General features: G+C 43.6%; 4 protein-coding genes across 6 annotated transcripts; 2 read left to right on the top strand and 2 right to left on the bottom strand.

Annotated features, from left to right (window-relative positions):
• Positions 1–1,205: 1,205 nt before the first annotated feature.
• anks4b (ankyrin repeat and sterile alpha motif domain containing 4B) lies at positions 1,206–5,940 on the bottom strand. The gene is made up of 2 exons (XM_064315807.1): positions 5,484–5,940; positions 1,206–2,757 (listed from the first exon to the last, which is right to left on the bottom strand). The coding sequence occupies exons 1-2, from the start codon at positions 5,642–5,644 to the stop codon at positions 1,626–1,628; spliced, it is 1,293 nt and encodes a 430-aa protein (XP_064171877.1). The 5' UTR covers positions 5,645–5,940; the 3' UTR covers positions 1,206–1,625.
• Positions 5,941–6,607: 667 nt separating this feature from the next.
• slc25a17l (solute carrier family 25 member 17-like) lies at positions 6,608–14,262 on the top strand. Its single transcript, XM_064315808.1, has 9 exons — positions 6,608–6,886; positions 8,734–8,794; positions 9,392–9,458; positions 9,909–10,063; positions 10,376–10,492; positions 10,668–10,813; positions 10,960–11,055; positions 11,428–11,510; positions 11,759–14,262. Exons 1-9 carry the CDS (start codon positions 6,812–6,814, stop codon positions 11,904–11,906), a joined length of 948 nt encoding a protein of 315 aa, XP_064171878.1. The 5' UTR covers positions 6,608–6,811; the 3' UTR covers positions 11,907–14,262.
• Positions 14,263–14,445: 183 nt separating this feature from the next.
• On the bottom strand, positions 14,446–18,230 carry dxo (decapping exoribonuclease). Its single transcript, XM_064315805.1, has 6 exons — positions 17,257–18,230; positions 16,199–16,425; positions 15,769–15,988; positions 15,313–15,448; positions 15,089–15,183; positions 14,446–14,895 (listed from the first exon to the last, which is right to left on the bottom strand). Exons 1-6 carry the CDS (start codon positions 17,733–17,735, stop codon positions 14,691–14,693), a joined length of 1,362 nt encoding a protein of 453 aa, XP_064171875.1. The 5' UTR covers positions 17,736–18,230; the 3' UTR covers positions 14,446–14,690.
• LOC135243784 (inactive serine/threonine-protein kinase 19-like) lies at positions 17,446–20,692 on the top strand. 3 transcript variants are annotated; one of them, XM_064315810.1, is made up of 7 exons: positions 17,446–17,587; positions 19,112–19,225; positions 19,422–19,567; positions 19,733–19,968; positions 20,094–20,191; positions 20,279–20,426; positions 20,524–20,692. In XM_064315810.1, exons 2-7 carry the CDS (start codon positions 19,114–19,116, stop codon positions 20,567–20,569), a joined length of 786 nt encoding a protein of 261 aa, XP_064171880.1. In that variant the 5' UTR covers positions 17,446–17,587; positions 19,112–19,113; the 3' UTR covers positions 20,570–20,692. The 3 variants fall into 3 exon arrangements, with proteins under 3 accessions (XP_064171880.1, XP_064171879.1, XP_064171881.1); XM_064315809.1 differs by lacking the exon at positions 17,446–17,587 and adding an exon at positions 18,805–18,945; XM_064315811.1 differs by lacking the exon at positions 17,446–17,587 and adding an exon at positions 18,833–18,918.
• Positions 20,693–21,196: the final 504 nt, after the last annotated feature.

Below are 21,196 nucleotides of genomic sequence, written 5' to 3'. Positions count from 1 at the left end.
AGAGCATCAGCATCTGCAATGGGATTGTCACATGACCATGACCTGCTCACTGGCATCTTGTGTGTTATTTTCATACTCATTACTGTCATTAGTGTTTGAATTGGACTAGATTAATGTGCTTTTTAAGGTGGATTTTTGCTGGCTCAACATGTGAACATTTGTATGTGTGTGTGTGTATGAATGCGTGGGACTCTTTACTGGGACTGTTTGGAGATATATTTGGTTGATCTAAGTGTTCCAATTTTAGCTATTCTTAATGTTGTTTTGCTGCGAAATAGTGTGATGATGATCATGATGGTGATGATGATGTACATGTTCATTACAGCAAGAGTATGGATATCATAGGAAAACCAAAACAGCTGAAAAAGCTGAAGGATTCTAGGTTTCTGCATATTATTTTTAAAATTCTGTTACCATTTATGAGTGATAAGGAAGATTAATAACAATTGTTTCACCATTATGAGGCCCCCCAAAAGGCCCTTAAATAAGACCACCTGGTTAATTGACAGACCTGAAATTTCACTTCCAATAAAAAGCTAATTTACCTCAGCCATTAAATACTCTCTTCCAATATTCAATATAAAATGCACAGCAGCAGAATGCAGCATACAGTTTCAAATTAATGTATGTTCAGTGGAGTGAAGTGAACAGGGCGTTGTCGGTAGAGAGGAAGTCCAATAGATGATGATGTCACTCTCCAAACTTATGTTGTGATCTGGCTGGAGAGAGAGACTGGACGCCAAGCCATTCATTAGCAAATATTTGCGCAGATACACAGACTCCTTTTTTGCTGCACACTTGGTGCATCATACTATGTCCTACTCCTAACAAATAGACACAGAAGACGTTATACAAGGAAGATACCCAACGCCCTTCAGGCCAGCTGAAAAAAGAGGACCGAATCGTGTTTTTTGACTCTGAGAAAGATTGTAGTGTTGTAGATGTTGAAACGACTCCCCGGTTCATTAAACAGTGTCTTTTGCCCTGAGTTCAGTGTGCTGCAGTGTTCCTTATTTTGGGCCAGTCCCTGTGAGTCTGGGTAAGGAGCTTTTCTCTAGACACAGAAGACATTCCACTGTTTGTTTTTATAAAGATTGAGTTATTTTAAGCCTCATGCTCATCTGATGGAGGACTGGGCTATAGGAAACGTATATGCTTTGTACAATCATGTTTCCTTCAGTTACTGTGTCAGGGTTGAAAACCGATTGGTGTACATACATTAACTTTATTTTTAATCATATTTTTTTACAGAAAAAAATTCATGTACAAATAATTGCTACACATGACTGAAATGAAGATGATGTCTGAATGACATATAAACTAAGGTTTTTGTTTTTGGTCGACACTGGATCCTTGATACATACACAAATTCAATTCTATTGCGTGGATACCCTCTTGTGTAATCACACTATTAATTAATTAAGAGGTGCAACTTCATGTACTGGAAACTATCATTAAGAAATGCTCACACTCAGACACACACATGCTGATTACAGTGGAAAGAACCATACAGCGACAGCGTCAGTTTCCATGGCAATAAAAATCCCTAAAATCACGCTGAACACGCTGAACCCCAAATCGACCCTGTTGAACTCCTGCTCTTCCTCCTCTCTCCTCTTCCTCTCTCACAGCGAGCAGTCAGCCATGGCTCCGGGGTTCTGCAGGGCGGACTTCCTGCGGGCGGCGGCCTCCAGGATCTTCTTACGGGGCCCCAGCTGGATGCGCAGGCTCTTGAGGTCGGTGTCGGAGCAGAGCAGCAGGGCCTCCATATCCAGCTGCTCGCGAGCCAGCACCGGCGCGTAGTCCAGCAGGCCCAGCGCCGCCAAGAACCCCGCCAGTGGCGACATCTCCTCGTCCTCCTCGTCCAGCCCAATGTCCTCGTCGTTCCAGGGCAGGTCGGGCTCCGCATCGCCCCCCGTCTCCTCGGGCTGGAACACCTCGCTGCGGATCCGGAAGCCCAAGTCGTCGCCGTCCGCACCCGCAAACTCCTCCGGCTCCACGCCCATCTCCAGGGAGAAGTTTTTCCGGAACACCATGTTCCCCAGCCCCGGCCTGTTGAATATGGACTCCTTGGCCGGGCCCGACTCCTCCTCTTCCTCCTCCTCGCCTTCGTCGTCCTCGTCAATCCCCCTAGACCCATCCTCCTCCCCGTCCTCCATCTCGTCCTGCTCACTGAAGACATCCACGAAGCCGGGCCTGCTTAGCGTGCCATTGTCCTGCTTGACGAAGATGACGTTTCTGTCACCCTGGCCCTCGGCCACGCCCTTCTCCTTCTTGCCGAACTTGCGCTGCAGGGTGCCCTTGACGCGAGCCGAGAGCGAGCCCGTCGCGTCCGAGGCGAGGAGTTTGTCGAACTGCTCGCTGACGCCGTTGACGGTGCCGGTGCCCGGGTGGCCGGAGGGGCCGGGTTCGAGCGCCGAGCCGCGGTGGAGCCGGTCCATCTTGCTCTGGTGCCTCTTCTTCACCTTCTCGCACATCTTCACCCGCCGCTCGGCCTCCTTGGCGGCCTGCTCCTTCAGCTTGGCCACCTTCTTGGCGTTGCGGGCGGTCTGCTGCGAGGCGGCGGTGTCCAGGAAGCGCACGCAGTCCATGCGGTCGCGCGACGCCGCCACGTCCATGGCGCTGTGGAAGTCGTTGTCCAGGGAGAAGAGGTTGGCCCCGAAATTAACCAGGAAGCTGAGGATGGCCATGTGGCCATTGTTGGCCGCATGGTGCAGCGGGGTGTTACCCCAAATGTCGCTCCTGTCGGGGTCTCCCCTGTAAGAATGAAATGAAGATGAAGGCCAGTCATACCGTCAGCACCAAACACAACACACACACACACACACAGCCAATTCAGCAGACAGAAGGGTTAAATGCACATTTGTGTTTCAAGTATCAAATCATTTTTCATAAATCATTTTAACACAGCATCCATTATTTACAATGTAAGTATTAATATAAGAAATAATTTGAAAGTAGTTGAATGAATTTCATGTATCACTATGTAGAATCACAGAAAACTCAACACTGAGGGGTGTTTATGTTGTAATTCAAAAGGTTTTAAAGAGAAATCAGCCTGGTGCCTTAAAGTTTCTTTTCTATCTGTATGCGAAAAAGCGGCTGTGATACAGGGCTATCTCTTGTGAATATTATGTGGCCTACTCTTTTGGTAATCGGTGAGCAATTAAGAATGAAAGTCCTCTCGTTGGTTTCCTTTACGGCCATAAAACTCCTAATCGCACCAGCCTAGCAACAGTTTATCTTTTTATTGTATTTCGTTTCTATTGATTTAATCACTGTACCGTACAGCAATTAAAAGGCTCAGTCAAGCATGTCTGTACAATCTAAAATTTGGACAAAAGACTCTGACACGTGGTTCCAAATTAGTAAGATTCCTGTGCTTATTGCAATCTGCCGAACAGAAGAAAATACATATCTACAATTCTTTGTATCGCAGTAGTGTTATTCATTAAAGTGAGTGACAAAAATAGTGTGTTCCCAGTCTTGAGAATATTGAAGCGAAATACGAAGTTTTGGCTCGGAACATCAAAACGAAAAGGAAATAGGCTACGTTCTGTTGGGAAATAACGGAGCCTATTGTTCTGTATTTGCATAATTTGCTTTGCCTGATTACATATTGGCAATGACTCAAGGGAATCGCATTTCTAAACAAACCGTTAATTGTTTTTGCTGCTGTTTTTAATAGTGTGCTAGAATACATCCAGTCAGATATTGTTAACGCACCTCCACTAGAGTTCGGAAGCTCATGGAAGAAGCGAGATGTAATCATTTCTCATTTTATGGACGGAATGGAATGAGGAAGTCAGATCTTCACGCTTAAAATGCCCAATAGGCCCGACTTCAACGGTCAACCGTTGGTTCCTAAATATATACATTTTAAATTTGTTAGCCTTTAAAAAAACAAACAAACAAAAAATAAATAACAAAAACAAACAAGAGGTCTACTGCGTTGCGTAGCTTCCGTTTACATCAATTACAGACATACATTGGTATCCATTAATTATATACAGTACTGTCATAACTCATAGGCGCGTCGTTCGTTTGATTTATTTAGGCTATTTCTGTCTAGTGATCACGTAAAAGTTTGGTCATAATCATGGTCAGCTACTTTGTTGCAGCTCCTTGTTTGTTGACATAACTTTGTCTACTTTTAAATAATTATGTTTTCACTGAAAAGCAATAAAGTTCCGTTTACTCAGTCTTGATAGAATTTTGATGAGACAACTTAATCTGTTCAAATATTCACAAGTCTTTATCTATTAAGTTTAACTATGTTTTAGTATTTCAAACAAACTATTTCAAAGCTGTAACAACTTTTTAAAAGCTGAAATTGCATGATTCATTTAGCAACATTTCCGTTTTACAATGTAGTACACATTTACTGAAATAATGTTTGAAATATTTTTTACTTTCGGCGATTTTCCCTTCCGTCCGGGCATGATGGATTTGCAATAGCCATAGGTTGTAGCTAACTGTACCCTCCAAAAGTGTTGGAACGGAGTTCTCATTTTTGCTATATACTTAAGGCATTTAGATTGGAGATCAAAAGATGGATATGAGACAAAAGTACAATCGGGTTTTATTTCATTGTGTTTAAATGCGTATATGTTTTACCATTTAACAGAAACAGCTGTTTGTGTGTTGTCCCCTCATTATCAACTGTGCAAAAGTAAGGTAAGGCCTAATGGATGGACGTAAAAGTAAACCAAAGCAATAAAATATATAATATTTAGTTACAATAATTGTGTCAAGTCAACAGCTCGCCAATTGTTTGGTGATGGTCAGCACTGTTTTTGTAAATTGCTAAAACATGAACGCATGTTGCTACCATGAAATAAAAGCTGGTTATCTGTACTTTTGTATCATATTAATATTTAGATCTCAAATCCTAATGCCTTAAGCGTTTTACAAAAATAGGAAATTTCACTCTATACTCTACATATTTTGGAGTACCCTTGAGCAAGGCACTTAACCTGCATTCAGTATATACAGCTGTATAAATAGATGCCATGTAAATGTTACGTAAGAAAGTTGTGTACGACGCTCTGGATAAAAGCGTCTGCTAAATCCCTGTGGGCTAATGTAATGTATAGGCTATTAAGCGCATTTTGATCAAGGATAGGTCTCTGTATTTTAAGTCCTTTGTGAAGTGAAGTATAGACTAGATCTGCATTACAGGAGACTTTTACAAACTACAGAAATCTATTTGACCAACACCTTCGACAGCAAACCAGGGGAGGCATGTAAGTTTTTACGATTACATTCAATCGTAATTAGTTTACGTTTACCAATTTACAATAGACTATTGCCTGCCTCTAAACTTGATTTGGATAAGTTTTCTGATTTCAGATCTGGCAGCCTATAGGGGAAGCTTTCTGTTCTCTGCTGTTAGCCCAGTTGTTATATAATCACATTAAGTGGCTTTTTATGGCGCAAAATTCCACATAATCAAATTTTATATAAATTAATGTCAGACTCACCCTCTGCTACAGATAAGCTGAAGCGCTTCGACGTGACCGTGAAAAGCCGCCCAAAGTGTCGGCGTCATGCCATCTTCATCTGGGGCGTTCAGGTCTTTCCTCGTCGCCTCTTTCAAGAGGTCCAAATAGCCATCAATGGCAGCTTTATGGTACCTTGACATAATTTACTACGATTTATTAGCAACAGATTTTGAAAAGCTTTATAGTGGCAGTCAACATCAATCCGTTAAGCCTGCAAACGAATCGCTTCAGCAGAACATATTCTGCATGGTCTCTCACTTTCCGCACGCTGTGAAGAAAAAAGCTTGTTGGATGTAGTGTGAGCTGTCAAGTAGTTGGAGAGGACGTCACCAACACCGAAAGAGCACCATAAATTGGAACCAAAGTCCATTAAAGATCGGCAGTGTCGGCTTAAGGTCGTATGGCAAATACGCACAGTTATATCGCCTGGTTTATGGACGAACCCGTGTATCTGGCATTGTGATTATGTTTAAAAGCAATTTGAATAGAAACCGGCCAATAGCCCACACATGAGGAGGCAATTTAGGTCTTCTGCGCGTCCTATTCATAAAAATCTTGAATGATATTCAGGTGGAACGAAATTGTATTTCTTTGTATATTTTTAAAATATTTTTTAAAGTGTCACGCTATTTAGGAAATAAACTACACGGATGAGCATATTACTTCTCATAGCCTCAGTTGTGTTATAGAATAGGCCTAATATTATGTGAAGCTTATACACAGAAAATTCAATCTTGATTTGTTCTGTTAACACGTTATGTAGGTAGGCTATGTGGGGCACATTATAAAACATGAATTCCAAAATGATTTGCGTAAAAGTTGCTAATGCTAAAAAGTTAGCTCTCGTAAAAAATATATCTGAAGCATTATGTATCTCTAGTGGCCTGTATGTATTCATGTGTTTATCCTTTATTTTTCCAGGTGAGTCCAACATAGATATAGGTTAGGCCTGCATCTATCTTTCAAAGGAGGCCTGGCAGGTGACAGCAGGGCAGGTATAGGTATAGGACACGAAGCCCCAGTATTCCGCAAGCACACTCCTTTCCGGTAGATGGCGCTAGTAAAATTGTTCAAATTGTATAAATACACCAAGAAATGCAAATTTAATCCTACAGTCTCTGGTTTAATCCACCATCCTTTCTGACGTCCAGTGATTTGCTTATGGTTTTACCAGAGAGTACGAAAAGGAGTCATTACCGCTTCTGATCGTTGTGAGGGCTTTGTAGTTGCAGGACTCCGGAAGACTCCGGTCACGCCTTCCATCGGGTGCTCTTGTCAAGTGTCAGGACTCTTTTGAAGACGCGAAAATGTCAGACAACGGCGGTGCTACAGTCGGCCTGTTGTCTTACGAGACCCTTGTACATGCGGTTGCGGGCGCGATGGTAAGAGATAGACAACTCTCTCAACCTCTCTACAGATCGCATGCAAGCTAATTTAATGACAGTGATTATAATGACAACGGTAGTAATAGAGCAACACAGTTGGTTAGTACACCATCAATGGTAGTTGTTAGCTGCACTATTCAGCAAATTAGATAGGGATCTACGGCTAGCAATCTTCATGTTACTAACCCTACCAGTGTATGAAAATATAATTCTCACCTAACGTTGTTCCGTGATTTTGTCCTACTCCCGTGCATGTCTCCGGTGCAGTCATTAACCGAAAGTACTTAAGGCGTTTTGTAATGCAGCCTGACAACCGGTCAATTCAGCATCTGCCGTACTAACTTTGTTTTTTTGTGTGTGATGGGGAATAAGGGATTTGTGATAACTAAACTTCATTTAATCTGAATGAGAGAAACTAAACGGTCGCTTCTGTTTGTGTGGCATGGTACAAACATAGTGTGTACATAACAACTGGAGAGGGTACTAGGGTACAAGCCCTGAAGCCAATGACCTGTACAATTCAGTGGCTGAAATCTGGGAAGTAACAGGAAGCAGCCTCTACTGCGCATATTTGAGGGTAAAAGAGCTTGATGCCCATTGAATTCAATGTTGAAAACCAGGGTGATTTAACAACCTAAAATCTCAACGATCCATTTTTTTGTGCAAATAAATTTCATTATGTGCAGCAGTTCGTGAAACAATGGTTTTTTTTCTCCGGAAGTCTTGGTAAAATATATTTTGATATTCCCCTTTCACTTTTAATTGGAGCTCCAATGTTTTGCCCTCAACATGCGCAGTAATTGTAATCATGCACACTTGTTCAGGACATAATTTATAGCAGTGGTGCCCAATCATGTGCCATGGCGGGCCAAGAGTGTGCTGTATAGACTTCGCTAATTGGTTCCCTCCTCTCTGGTTAAAGGTGTGTTAATTAGTGAAATCAGCAGGTGATGCGATTGGTTGGAATGAAAACCTGCTTTCTCACAGCCCTCCATGGCACATTATTGGGCACCACTGATTTAATGGATTAAGTCACTTGAGACACTAATTTATCAACCTCATATATGGAAGCAGTTGAGAGATGCTCATTACTTTATATTCTAAAAACAGACCAAACTATATTTACAGCACATACTCTCCAGTTTGTCATTCACAGCATTTATAACTGTGCCTAGTGGGTTAAATCATCTTAAGCCGTGTGTGATAATGGGCAATGTACAGTCATAGATTTAGTCTGGCCCAACAGGATTTTACATTTCATTGAAAAGGGGTTAATGTGCTAAGCGTGCTCTGGCAAAGGTCTGCTGTAAACAGACAACATGCCTTCCCACGTGCTAAATTTACACTACCTATTTTAAATGGCCTGTATTTTAGCGCTCTGGTTTACAGTGTCAGTTACAGTTACAGTGAATTTTCTGTGTCAGTGAATTTCTGCATTCAATTCTGTAATCCTGAAACCATGTGTGGAAAAACTTGTGGCTTCAGACAACATTCCAAACTCCTTGCTGGCCTATTTGATTGAATGTGCACATAAGCAAGTGACATAAGGTTTCAAAATGAATTAATCTTGAAATTACTTGCGGATTGTTATAGCGTGCTTTATGGTGTTATACGCATGGTAATTGTAGCCTATGGATATGCAATATTATTTATGGCTCTAGGTTGGCATAAGTTCATTTATATGAACTGCTTTAGCCCGGTCTAGCGCTGTGACTCGTATAACACAAGTGGATGCACTGATGTTCTCTCTTATTGTAGGTCACTCTGGATAAGAAAGTTGGCTAAAGTAATGTAATGCGATGCATCAATGTAATGTAGCCTAATGTAGCGCCCTCTGTCTGCAGGGCAGCATGACTGCGATGAGCGTGTTCTTCCCGCTGGACACAGCCCGTATACGGTTGCAAGGTAAGAGCCGTCAAAAGACGGGGTGCGTGAGGACTACCCGCGCCTCTTAAAGGCGGACCTGTGTAAACGTGTTTCATAAGGATGCATTTCTACAAGGCCACTGTGTAACTTACAAATCGGGAGGCCGCCTTCATGTCTGTCTGAAACCTCTCCTTGGGGACCCCCTGCCAGATCCAGGTATTTGATGTTCCACCTCAAGCGCACCTGATATTAGGAATCAAGCCCTTCATTAGTTGCATCAGGTGTGCTTGAGTTGGAACACATCAATAAATTGGATCTGGCTGGGGGTCCCCAGGACAGTTTTGGGAAACATTGGTCTAGGTAACCTAGTAGATGGCTCTTTTGTCATCTTGGGGGCTAAAATCCAGTCACTGAACACACTGGTCACTAGACAGCATGTTTTAAAAGGGAAACAGGTTTGCCATTCTGCTGAATAGACCTTAGTTTGGGCACCCCTGGGTGGGCAGTATTTTGCAGACTATCCCTGTGCTGCAGTGCACCTTTGTGGAGTGCTTCCTGTATCCATTCTGCATTCATCAGCGCAGGCGGGTCTGAACCACAGCAGTGTGGTAATGCTGATGTTGCTCTTTGTTTCAGTGGACGAGAAGCGAAAGTCTCAATCGACCCCTATCATCCTGGCTGAGATCGCAAAGGAGGAAGGGATGTAAGTGCTTGACTGATCAAATCGATAAAAATCTCCTTTGTGCTCAGATAGGCTTTAGTGTAATAGCGTATCTGAGATTAGACGTGTAATGTGTGAAGTAACCATAATGGAGGGGACCCTTGTAGCAGATTTCAGTCTGATGTCATTCAGTGTTTAGTCACCCACAGCAGCTCTCAGGGTTTATGGTATTATAAGAGTTTAAGGGTGCATTACAGTTACCATATACGGAATAACTGTAATTTATGGAATTAATAGTTAATAGTTTCTAATAGTCTTTTTGCCTGTTCTCCAAAATATTTTTGGTTTGTGTCCTGGGACCTTGGTGATGGTTTGAGACTTTAGGTTCAAACCACTTGTGCTCCACTGAGCATGTCCAGCCCTGATGTGGGTCAGAGGTCAGAAGCTCAAATCCCGTACTCTGATTGGTCACTGGCCTCCACCTCTTTTCAGCCTGTCTCTGTACCGCGGCTGGTTTCCCGTCATCTCCAGCCTCTGCTGCTCCAACTTTGTGTACTTCTACACCTTCAACTCCCTGAAGAGGATGTGGGTGACGGGTGGTGTCCAGTCCAGGCCCAGCAAAGACCTGTTCATGGGCTTCATCTCCGGTGAGACCACGCCCTCTTTTCTACAGGCAGCGCAGAGCTGGTCTTAAGGCAGTCTCCTCTAAAAACTGGACTGCCTTCAGTGTTACCTTTATTCGTGTGGCCAGACAATGCATCAATAAGTATAAGACTCAGTTCTGATCACTGGTATAAAATTGAGTGAGTGGAAGAACAGGCAGCTCCTGGAGGAAAGCACAGAGTAACGTTGTGTAGTTCCCACTGATCCACTGCCGCCATTTTCTTGATGGGTTGATGGGAAATGGTGTCTCGGAACGAGACGTACGAGTGTGCTGAGGGGGTGCGGTCTCTCCACAGGTGCCGTAAATGTGCTCCTGACCACGCCCATGTGGGTGGTCAACACCCGTCTCAAACTGCAGGGGGCCAAGTTCCGGAATGAGGACCTGCACCAGACTCACTACAAGGGCATATTTGGCAAGTACTTGAGAAGAATAATGATCGTAATAAAAATTATCTTAATATTATTATTAATAATTATAATGTGTTTTGAGTGCAGTTTACACATTTGCTGTGCATGTCTGCATGTAAATCGCGTGACAGACTTGCACGTTTGGTTGGTGTGATGATGATGGTCTGGTCTCCTCCACAGATGCCTTCTCCCAGATCATTGCGAATGAGGGCGTGTCCACACTGTGGAATGGGGTGCTCCCCTCACTGGTCCTGGTCTTTAACCCCGCCATGCAGTTCATGTTCTATGAAGCCATGAAGAGGAGGGCAGGGCGGGGGGGCAGGAAGGTAAGAGACAGGCAGACAGACAGGCAGACAGAAGTACAATGCAAAAGGCTGTAGTACTCTGATGCAGGCTGTGGAATTGAATGGTACAGGCTGTGGAATAGAATGGCAAAAGCAGCAGTAATTAAATTGTGATGTTTTTTTCGCAGATTTCTTCGACAGACATCTTTTTGATCGGGGCGGCAGCCAAAGCCATCGCCACCACAGCAACATACCCTCTGCAGACTGTTCAGGCCATACTGAGGGTGAGAGAATAAATCACATCTTCACTGAATTGTGCCAGCACATTAATAACAGTATTTACTAGCAGCAGCAGTATAATAGTGGTTTTAATAATAGTTTAATGACAATTAATGGTATTAATGGCAATTAATTACTGAATCTCTTAGCATTTTGTGTTCTGTGATTTTTAGAGTCTTGTAGACAGGGAAGTTTGAGCAGGAGCGCAGCATGCCTATAGATACCTCAGCTACATGTCACATAACTGAACCTTTCACGTATAATTGGGACATCTGATCATGAAGCAGCTCCGAGAACAGAGTTTTGAACCTTTGGTTCGTCCTGACTGATCCTGGAACAGCCCATAGCACAGTGCCCTGACTCTGACTCTCTCGCAGTTTGGACAGTACAAAGCGGAAGGGAAGAGTGGGCTGCTGGGAAGTCTGCGGAATACGGTGTACCTGCTGATGGACCGAATCAGGTGAGAAACGTGCACCTACTGAGGAGCTCTTAACATTCAAAGCAGAAGTGTGTCAGTACTGATGAAGTTTAATGTTGTAAAGGGAAGTGGGTCAGTGCTCAGTGTTTAATGTTGTAAAGGGAAGTATGTCGCTGCTGATGAAGTTGAATAATGTTTGAAGGGAACTGTGTGCTGATTAAGTGTTATAATGTGGTAAAGGGAAGTGTGGCAGTGCTGTGCTGACCTCTGACCTGTGTTCTGGTTGGCAGGAGGCACGGGGTGCTGGGTCTGTATAAAGGCCTGGAGGCGAAGCTCCTGCAGACGGTTCTGACCGCGGCGCTGATGTTCGTGGTGTACGAGAAAATCACCACCGCCACCTTCAGGGTCATGGGCCTGAACCGCAAACTGAAACACTGAGGCCCCGACCGGGCCTTACCGGATCAGCACCGCCACCGAGCCCGGGGCCGTTTCTGTTCTACCTCCTGTCTGACACACACACACACACACACACACACACACATACACTCTTAATCTTCCTGAAAATTGTTTTGTTACTTCCTGTTATAGATGGAGTCTGGAGTTTCAGTATGGTGGGGGGGGGGGTGTCTCTGGCATTACTTTTTTTCTTTGGTGCTGAACCCTAACTGCGCCCCCTCCCCCCATATGTTTTTGGATCATGGGCAAGAATTGTAAAAATGTTAAACAAACATAGTGTTATGACTATGGAACTGTTTTCAGAGGCCATATAGGACTTCTGAGGTGGGGAATTTTTTTCCAGTGGCACTGAGTCTCATTTTGACTTGCTTCCTGTGAAATGACCCGCAGATTATCACACACAAACTGCTTTCTCCCTCATGCCTTACTTTACCCTTCCCACCAAAGGTGCTTGCATATCTCATTGGCCCACATGCGTCACATGGGTCACCTAGAGCAGTCAGGGGAGACTGCAGAGTGTGTGACTGCAACCGTGATCTTTAGGAGAGAGGGGAAATTGTGGATCATACACATTCAAACCATAAAGCACCTGGAGCTCTGGTATTCAAACTCTTTCCTGGGGACCCCCTGTGTAGGCTGGTTTTTGTTCCAGCCACAGCAGATTTAACAAGCTGTTAGTTTTTCTTTGGTGCACAATGCGAAAATGGGACTTTTATTCTTCATGGACCGCATAGCCATTTCTGACAATGTAGCTTAAGAAGGTCAATAATCCCTCTAAACATGAAAAGCGCCTAAATAGGAAAAATTGACAGCTTGCTAAAATTCTAGGATTGCCGTTGTGGCTGGAACGAAAACCAGCGTTTGAATACCAGTGACCTAGAGTCTGGCTATGGCCTCTTTATATCCGCTCGTATACAGGACCATGGAAAAATCATACAGATAGCACTTGTGTACAGGACTGCGAGTCAAATATACAAATCTAATCCCCGTATGAAACCCCATTCCTCCCATCACTGAGGTCTTAATGTAAACTCGTCCACTGGCGGATGTGTCTTAATGTCTGACTGTCACGCTATCCGCTGACTGGCAGGCACTCCCTCAGAACTCCCTTTTCACCATGCATGGGGCCTTCCCCGGCAACTTTACCGGAACTTCACCGTTTAGTGGCCACGTGTGGGTGGGACCTGGAATTGGCATTCTGGGAAAGTTGCTGGCTCAAGACCAGCTAATACTTACGGGCATGTTTAGTCTGTTGTGTAGCTTTTTGAAAGTTTCTGAAGTTCCTATTGGTGTGGGTGCACACTGAAATATGGCAGGATGTTAGCCGTTATGATTCCCTCGTTCCGTGTTCGATGTTTGAAAATGGCTAGAATGATCTGAAGCATTGTGTACGCTAAAGGACTTCATGAATATCTGCCTCACTGAAGTGAGTGGATGGCAAGCCAGAAGCACTGTGATCATAACCTTATTACGTAACATAGTACTTTTACAGAACTGATTATGAGCAAGTAACTGTGAATCAAACTGTCAATATAATGCTAACACGATGGCAAGTAATGCTCCATCATAGGTATTACTATGAACTAGCCAGATGGATCTCATCAGTTCCTTTAACAGTTTCCTTTAACTACAAGAAGTTTTGGTTAGTAGCAGGATTTTCTGGTGCCGTGTTTGCTTATGAAATGGTGTCTAAATTGTAACATTTTGGCTCGAACAGAAGGGCAACGGTACTTTCATGTTAAGAACACAGAGCTGACCATCTGGTTAGTCTATAGTAATACAGAGCTCCATATCCTTCTGGGGAATTTTTATTCAGGAAGTGGAACATAAAATTAGATGTATTTATGAAATAGATTTTACATTTTGATGAGTTTCAGTAGCGTCTCAAGGTGTTGAGTTCTGTAGCTCTCTCATGAGGTCTGTGTGTATGAGAGTAAGCTCAGAGTCTCCCTTCCATAAACCATATTTATGATTTACTGTACTGTACAAGCCTACTCCATAGCACGTTCTGCAGTTCACCACTGCAGCACATTGTATTACACACTGAGGACTAGGATCAGTCTCCAAGCCTGTTATACACAGTGCAGACTGAGCCCAGTCTCAGAGCCTGTTATATACACTGCAGACTGGGATCAGAAACTGTGTTCTGGCAGTTTCAGGCATAAAGCTAATGCAATACTGAACTTGAATTAATCTTAAAATGGCATTTTGTATCTTTTAAAAAAATAATTTTGTTGTAATTTGTACTAAATTAACTGAATGTACTGTTTTTTTTTTTTTTTGTTATGGAATCAGCCTACTGTTAGGAGAAATAAAAGGGTCACAGTTTGGGAAGGTGCTGGTCTGGTGGTGTGTCCTTCACTTCTACTCTGCAAAAACTTCACTCCCTTGAGTTTCTCCTCCTGTCGTCCCTGCTCTTTTATGGCTTCAGTGATGATTCACAATCATGATCATCTCCATACATACTGGAAAACTGACCCAATTTCATTTCATATTAAATAACAATAAAAGCGAATGCTACTGACAGAAAGCAACCAACCATTTATTTCTTGAATGATTTACAAAAAATTAAAAAAGAGGCAATTTTTACATTTTAATTTCTAGAGATGAGCTCAGTTTCCAATTTGATTACATTTGAAGGGATTCTTGACCAGCAGTTTGTGTCAGCAGTTTCCACGGTTACTACTTCGCTGTTGGGACGCAAGGGGATAAGCAAACGACCAATGTGCGAGATTACACAGGCCAGCTGCAAAAATCACACAGGCCTCAATGCCCCTGAGGGTTCTTTGTAGATTCATGGCTATTATACCCTCTGCCAAGCGTTTGGGAGCGATGTGGGCCAGCTCCTTCTCCACTCTGGGGGTGTGTGATTCTGCTCACGTACCAATCGGGCAGGAAGCAGTACTGCGTGTCCCTGTGGACTGAGTAGGAGACGTCTCTGTGTGGCTCCCAGGAGAAGAGGTACACCACCCTGAGAGAACAACAGAAAACTTCCTGTTTGGCACGGATAAGCATGCACATCACCGTTCTAACGTTATTTTAATTACCAAGCTACAGCCAATCATGCCCTCGCTATGCTGAGCTACCAGCCACAACCACACACTGCCAGATGTTCAACAGAAGAGAAAAGAACACATTTATCATTACTCATCTGTCATATTTACCTAGGGTTATCCTCCCTCACCACACTCTTGACAAAGGACAGGAAGTCGGAGCAGAAATTCATGCAGACGGTTGGTTTCCAGCAGTTGTGTTCATTCTACATGGGGCAAAAGGTAACCCATCATGACCGTGATCCCTGAGAAACAGCCTTCTGAATCTTCCTCTTTAACAACCACAAGAGTCGCCTGTTGGGCTCTTGTGACCTGGTCGGGATATGCTCACCAACCTTAATGAGCTGGGATATTTTAGAGGTCTGGAACGTCTCCACGGAGACCACTACTCCGTCATCGTCACGGAAACCGGCGACGATTCGGGGGACTCCAGGAAGGAAAGACTGTGCCCACCACTTCAGCAGCTTGAACCTGAAGATTTACAAGCAGGACTGAACAGCTTTTTTCACCAGTTCTGTATATTCAGTCACCATGAACAATTTTTGTGTGAAATGAGAATATTTTGGAAATTCAGGGAAGTTTCTGATACTCTCCCACTGAACACTTCAAGGCCAAAGCAGCATGTACAGTAACATTATGCTTCCAGAGAAGGCATATACTCCATCAGTTAGCTACCCATTTACACCATCTAGTGGGTAACTGTGGTTACTGCTTTCCCCTGCTGAGGGGTCGGGAACTTGAGGAGCAGCAGAAACAGAGAGTGGCCAGTGGGAGGCACAGCTGTATTAAACCTGTGAAAGTTGCTGCGCTGTTTGGGGGTGCAGATCTCAGCTGACGTCTTGAGCTCCAGGTAGCAAGCGGGGGCCGGCGGGGCTTCGGGATCCCTGTCCCGGCAGTCCACCTCCCCGGAAAAGAGCAGCGAGTGAGCAGCCAGCCGCGTGCGCACCACCGTGCAGAACGCCTCGTTGGTGTTGACCACGCCCCCCGCGTCTGGACGGCCCCTGGGCTCGGCTGCAGAGTAAAAACAAGCACCATTAGCTTCTGGCTACGCTCTGTATTGGCCTTAACCATACCAACTGCGCACACAAGAAACGGTGGCAATCCACGTGCACTGGTGAACCCCCCCGAACGCAGCTCTACCTGCAAACATAGGCCCGTCGCGGGTGTGTGTCTTTGCGTACGCACTACGCAGCTCTGCTAAACCCCAGAAGGCTCTGCTACCTGCACAGGTGTACTGCTCGAACTTGTAGCCCCAGTACATCATCTCCTGATGCCTCGCCGAGGAGGCCTCGCGGTCCCGGCGGGCGGCCTCGGTCTCCACCTCGCTCACGTACAGCGTGCCGCCGAGGCGCGTCACCGCCAGCATCCAGCCCTCCCTCGTCTCGTAAGGCGTGGTGAGCAGCTTGGTCAAGTGGCCCCGCCACGTGACGAAATCCACCCCCAAAGCGCTGAGGACGGCAAGATTTGCAACCTAACTTGCAGTATGAACAGGGAATCTCTAGCATGTGCCCAGAGGTAGCAATGCAATACTGAATTGGCACATGTCAACAGCATACACTACCATTCATGAGTTTGGAACCACTGAGAAATGTTTATGTTTTTAAAAGAAATTGATATTTTATTCACCAAGGTAGCATTACTTTGCTCAAAAAAACAAAACAACCAAGACAATAATGTTACAAATTACTATTACTGTTTGAACTTTTTAAATTCAGTCTTTACATATGATTGCAAAGCTCCATTTTCAGCAGCCATTACTCCAGTGTACTGACAGCACACTGTGCTACCTCATCCTTAAGTATTCATGTTAATGTGGCCATTTGGTACGAGAGAAATTTGTAACATTATCAATGTCTTGACTGTATTTTTGATCAATTCAATGATACCTTGGCGAATAAAATCATCAGTTTCTTTCAAAAACATTACAAAAATTACAGTGATTCCAAACTTTTGAACCGTAGTGTATGTATATATGAATGTATTATAAATTCAACTTCAATATTCAGTGACACAGTGGCTTATTTTGATGTTTCGGCTCATCAGAACAGTGAGATTGTGCATTTAATAAAGTTCACAGTAGTCTACTCCTACAGTTAAACAATATGCAAATACTGCCCCTTACCATCAGAGGCAAGTAAGGGAGGTACGTTAGAACAATTTCAATGGCCCTGAATGACAGGGACCCTCGAAATATCAAAACATAGGATTTTCTGGGGTGGTGGGGCCCAATGTGACATCTTTTCATGGGGCCAAAAATCCCTGGTGGCGCCCCGGCTTACCAAGTTGTGGATGACCGGGTCGCTGCAGCATTGGACATCTCAAGCTTGGATCTGTTCGCTAAGATCCACTTCAGAATGTGGTCAAGACGCTCCTTCACCCCATCATCCCTCTTCACATACCGGTCAGGATAACCGTCACTCAGCTTGAAATTTGGGCCTCTCTCTGGTTCCACGTAGTACCGCAGCTGCCTATCGTCGTTATAAAACCTGCGCTCCGAATCTAGGGAGAAACACCCGACTTCCACCGGCTGTTTGTACAACGGGAAATCCCTCTCGTACATCTGCCGCCTTGCGCTCAGAGTCTGGAGAGAGGGTATCGAGCCAGCAGCAGGTATGCTAGCGGTAACGTCCTGACTGGGTCTTGACAGTTTACGTTGAGCAAATTCTCCACAGGAATCTTCACCGTCCCTTTTCAACGATGAATGTTGGCCATGGTAGTTTTGGTACGAGGACACCTGTCTGTTGTTGTGGCGACTCATACTTCTTCTAAAACACTTGATTCGCAGATGAAAAATACGTAGCCAGACAAATTATCTAGTTGTCCAGCTATTGGTGTCTGTGACGTACATAGTATTTTGAGGCAAATAGATTATCGTACAGTTAAAATGTTTAGTCGGCTAGTCTAGCACAAACGCTAGCTACAGACTGCTGAGGATGGTATATTTTGCCAATAACTTTGTGAGTCATTTTCTCAAGTTTTGAGCTGATAAGGTAACATGCTAGCTCGAAACGTTCATACATGAACTGAAAACTAGCTAGTACTAGGCTAATAGGTAACAAAGGTAAATGTTTTCCTAAAACAAGATTAAAGCACAGACGTACGGTGTCTCAAGCTGCGACATGTATTGTGATGATTGCTGTAGGATGTTTTCAAAATAAAAGATACACAATTAGACTAACTTATACCAGCTAACAAGAGGAAAACAGTACGGAAGCTCAATATTGACGACGCCCTATGTCGCTGACTCACTGGTCTGTATATGATCGAGATGTACTATGTAACTATCAATGGGGACCCATAGCCAATCCAGTTTTATTTAGATCAGTAGATACATGCAGTCGCTGTTCTGGTAGTTTATTGGTTTGGACTTTGCACCAAGTAAATCGTATATCGCCACCTACATTACAGGAGTGTAGACCCGTCAAATCTAAAAGTGAACTAAAACTAAAATAAAACCCTCTTGTTTTCTGGAACCACTAAATGTGAAAACAAAATCTTTATACTATATAAATTATAGTTTCTGGCAAATTGGATCACCAGTCTCAAATAAAAGGATATGAGGTTCGGTAGTTAGCCTATGTCTTGTTTTTTCTCAGTATCACAATGAAAAAAATGATTAAAATAACAAATTATTTCTTAATTCCGATTTTAAATCAATTATTGGGATAAATTGGTGTATTGTTTGTATAATAGCTTCCTTTTGGTCGTTGACTGTGTAAGTTGCGTCTTCCTCGATAGACAAATGGCATCCGTTGTTTACACTCCAAACAGTAGGTGGTGGTATTACACATGACTTTCAGTTGTAAAGACACCATAAAACAAATGTGTAAAAAGTACGCGATTTCTTGGACCACTGTCGTATCAAAATTATGGTTGCTTGATACTCCTGTGTAGTTTTCCTGATTTAACTAATCTTAATGTGTACAACTACACAACGGGGGTGGTGTAAAATAAAAACTATAGACTAAGTAATGCTTTTCGTTATTTCACAAATAATTAAGACAGCTACTATTTAAATCGGCTAGCTAAGTAGCCGTTAATTGACAGCTGTTCGGGGGTTGGATAGATAGTTTAGCTGGCTAGCCTAAAGGCTAGCTAAGCTTTAGCTAATTCATGTTTTATATTACATTTCAGCGATGAATAGAAAAAGAGCGCTGATCTCCAGCACATTCACAGTGAAAAGACGAAAGATTGGCACAGAAAACAATTTTGGAGCACAAGAAAATGGAGAACTCTCTACAAACAGAGGTAAATGTTAGTTTAGATAGTTAGATAAGTGATAATGTGTAACTTTGTCTGGATGCCCAAGCTAGCTATGTTGGGGAAAGAGCTTGACAAAATCAGGTTACTCGCTTGCTAGGTAACTTGAGCTGATGTTAGTTGGCTAATTTGCAAACATGTTGTCGTCGCTAATGGCTTTCTTTTCCGTGTGTTTAAAACCTAGAGGGACCTCTAGATGTCAAGGCGTCTCTGCAGCACCTCATGACTCTCTTTCCCCGCAAACTATTCAACGACACACTGCCACCAATTGTCATGAAGCATCAACTGTATAGTATACACGATGACAAGACTCAAGTTGACCGGCAGCTGGTAAGCTCCTAATTGCCCAGTCTATTTTGGTATTTTCTTCACGCTGTCAAATACAATTTTGTGAAATTTTGTTTACTTTTAACGATGAAAAGTGAGCAGTGTTTGGCATATCATACCTGCGTGGTGTATTCAGATTCTGACGTTATCGTTCTCTGCTGTTGAAAGAACGAGTTGAGGGAACGCGGAGAGTTGCTGATGTTCCAGCTCGGCTTCGATTCTGAAACATTCGGCCTCATTTTCACATCGGACTACAGGGCTAAAGTACTGGCCGGAGAAGCCGGAAGAGGGACGCTAGATACCGTGGAGAAGTTTTTGGACAACGTGTTGTCTTGTTGTTCAGAGCTCAGCTTCAACAAAGACATCATGCTCAAGAAGTTTCTCTTCACGGACACGGAGATAACGTACGGAGCCAAGTTTTTTGTGATTTCAAATATTCCATTTGAAATTTAAAGATCCCAGAATGTAGTTAAACATTCCTATAATGTCGTCTACATTTAATGGTCGTCCTCAATGTGAACTCATCCAGACAGCTCGTGAAGTCGGGGGTGCTGACCGTGAGAGATGCAGGCAGCTGGTGGCTTTCTATTCCCAATTCTGGAAGGTTCACAAAATATTTTATTCGGGGTAGGTTTTGGTCATAAAGATTTGAGAGCTGGTTGTGCACCGTGAAATGTGTTAAGGGCTAATCTGTGGCATTGCTGTTTTCTGCAGGGCGCAAAGCGGTGCTGGCCATGATCAAAAAGTCAAAATACGGTGAAGTGTTACGGTCAGACCTGGAGAGCAGGCGGACTACAGCCCAAGTCAAATTTGACATGAAATACCACATACATGACATAATTGGGGCCGACCTAGTGGAATGGTAAGATTGTTGTTTGGCGCTGTGAATCTTCAGTAGAGTTAAGTAAACTGTACCAATCCACTGTCGCTGAACTGTGCGTCTTGTTTTCCATTTTCAGCATACCAACAACATCGGGAACTTTACTGCGCTTCACGGAGACATGAAATGTCTGCAGAATAACCCGTGGCAACATTCCTCACGGACCCTGGGGGTGTTTTGAATGGAGTCCTCTAATTATTGCTGTGTATTATGAAGCCTTGTTTTGTAAATTAAATGCTTGTACAGTTTCCGAATGTCGTTTTGGTCATTTAAGTCACGTACCCGCCACCTGAAAAAAATTCGTAATTTGTGAGACCAATGGGAGACGTGTGCCCAAAGACAATACGTGCAGTGGCGTCAGAAGCCCTTGCTATTTGATTGTAGGCTCTGTCGCTTGAAGACGTGTTGACTCCTGGTATAGCAGAATCGCAGAACTGAGGGTTTTGGAAACGCCATTCCAAGCCAGCAGCTGATTGACAGTTGGAACAATCGATCATTCGAGATCCCGTTCTGTTATTGCCTTCAATTAAATAAAAGTTGATTTGGAAGGGAAGGATACTTGTGGATTTGAAGTGAATACGACTTGTGCAGCAAATCAGATGGGCCTCAAAATTGGTTTGTCTCAAGAAAATGGTCTGGATTTACTCAACATTTAAGTTAAGCAATCAGCAAAACTAACATGTCCAAATGTATTTTGGAAGAAAAAGGCAAACACTTGCATTTGATGATAAAACAAAGTTGGACAAATGTTG

This window comes from Anguilla rostrata, chromosome 17 (assembly GCF_018555375.3).
Source record: "Anguilla rostrata isolate EN2019 chromosome 17, ASM1855537v3, whole genome shotgun sequence".
Taxonomy (NCBI): domain Eukaryota; kingdom Metazoa; phylum Chordata; class Actinopteri; order Anguilliformes; family Anguillidae; genus Anguilla; species Anguilla rostrata.
This window is presented reverse-complemented; position numbering and strand designations above follow the sequence as displayed.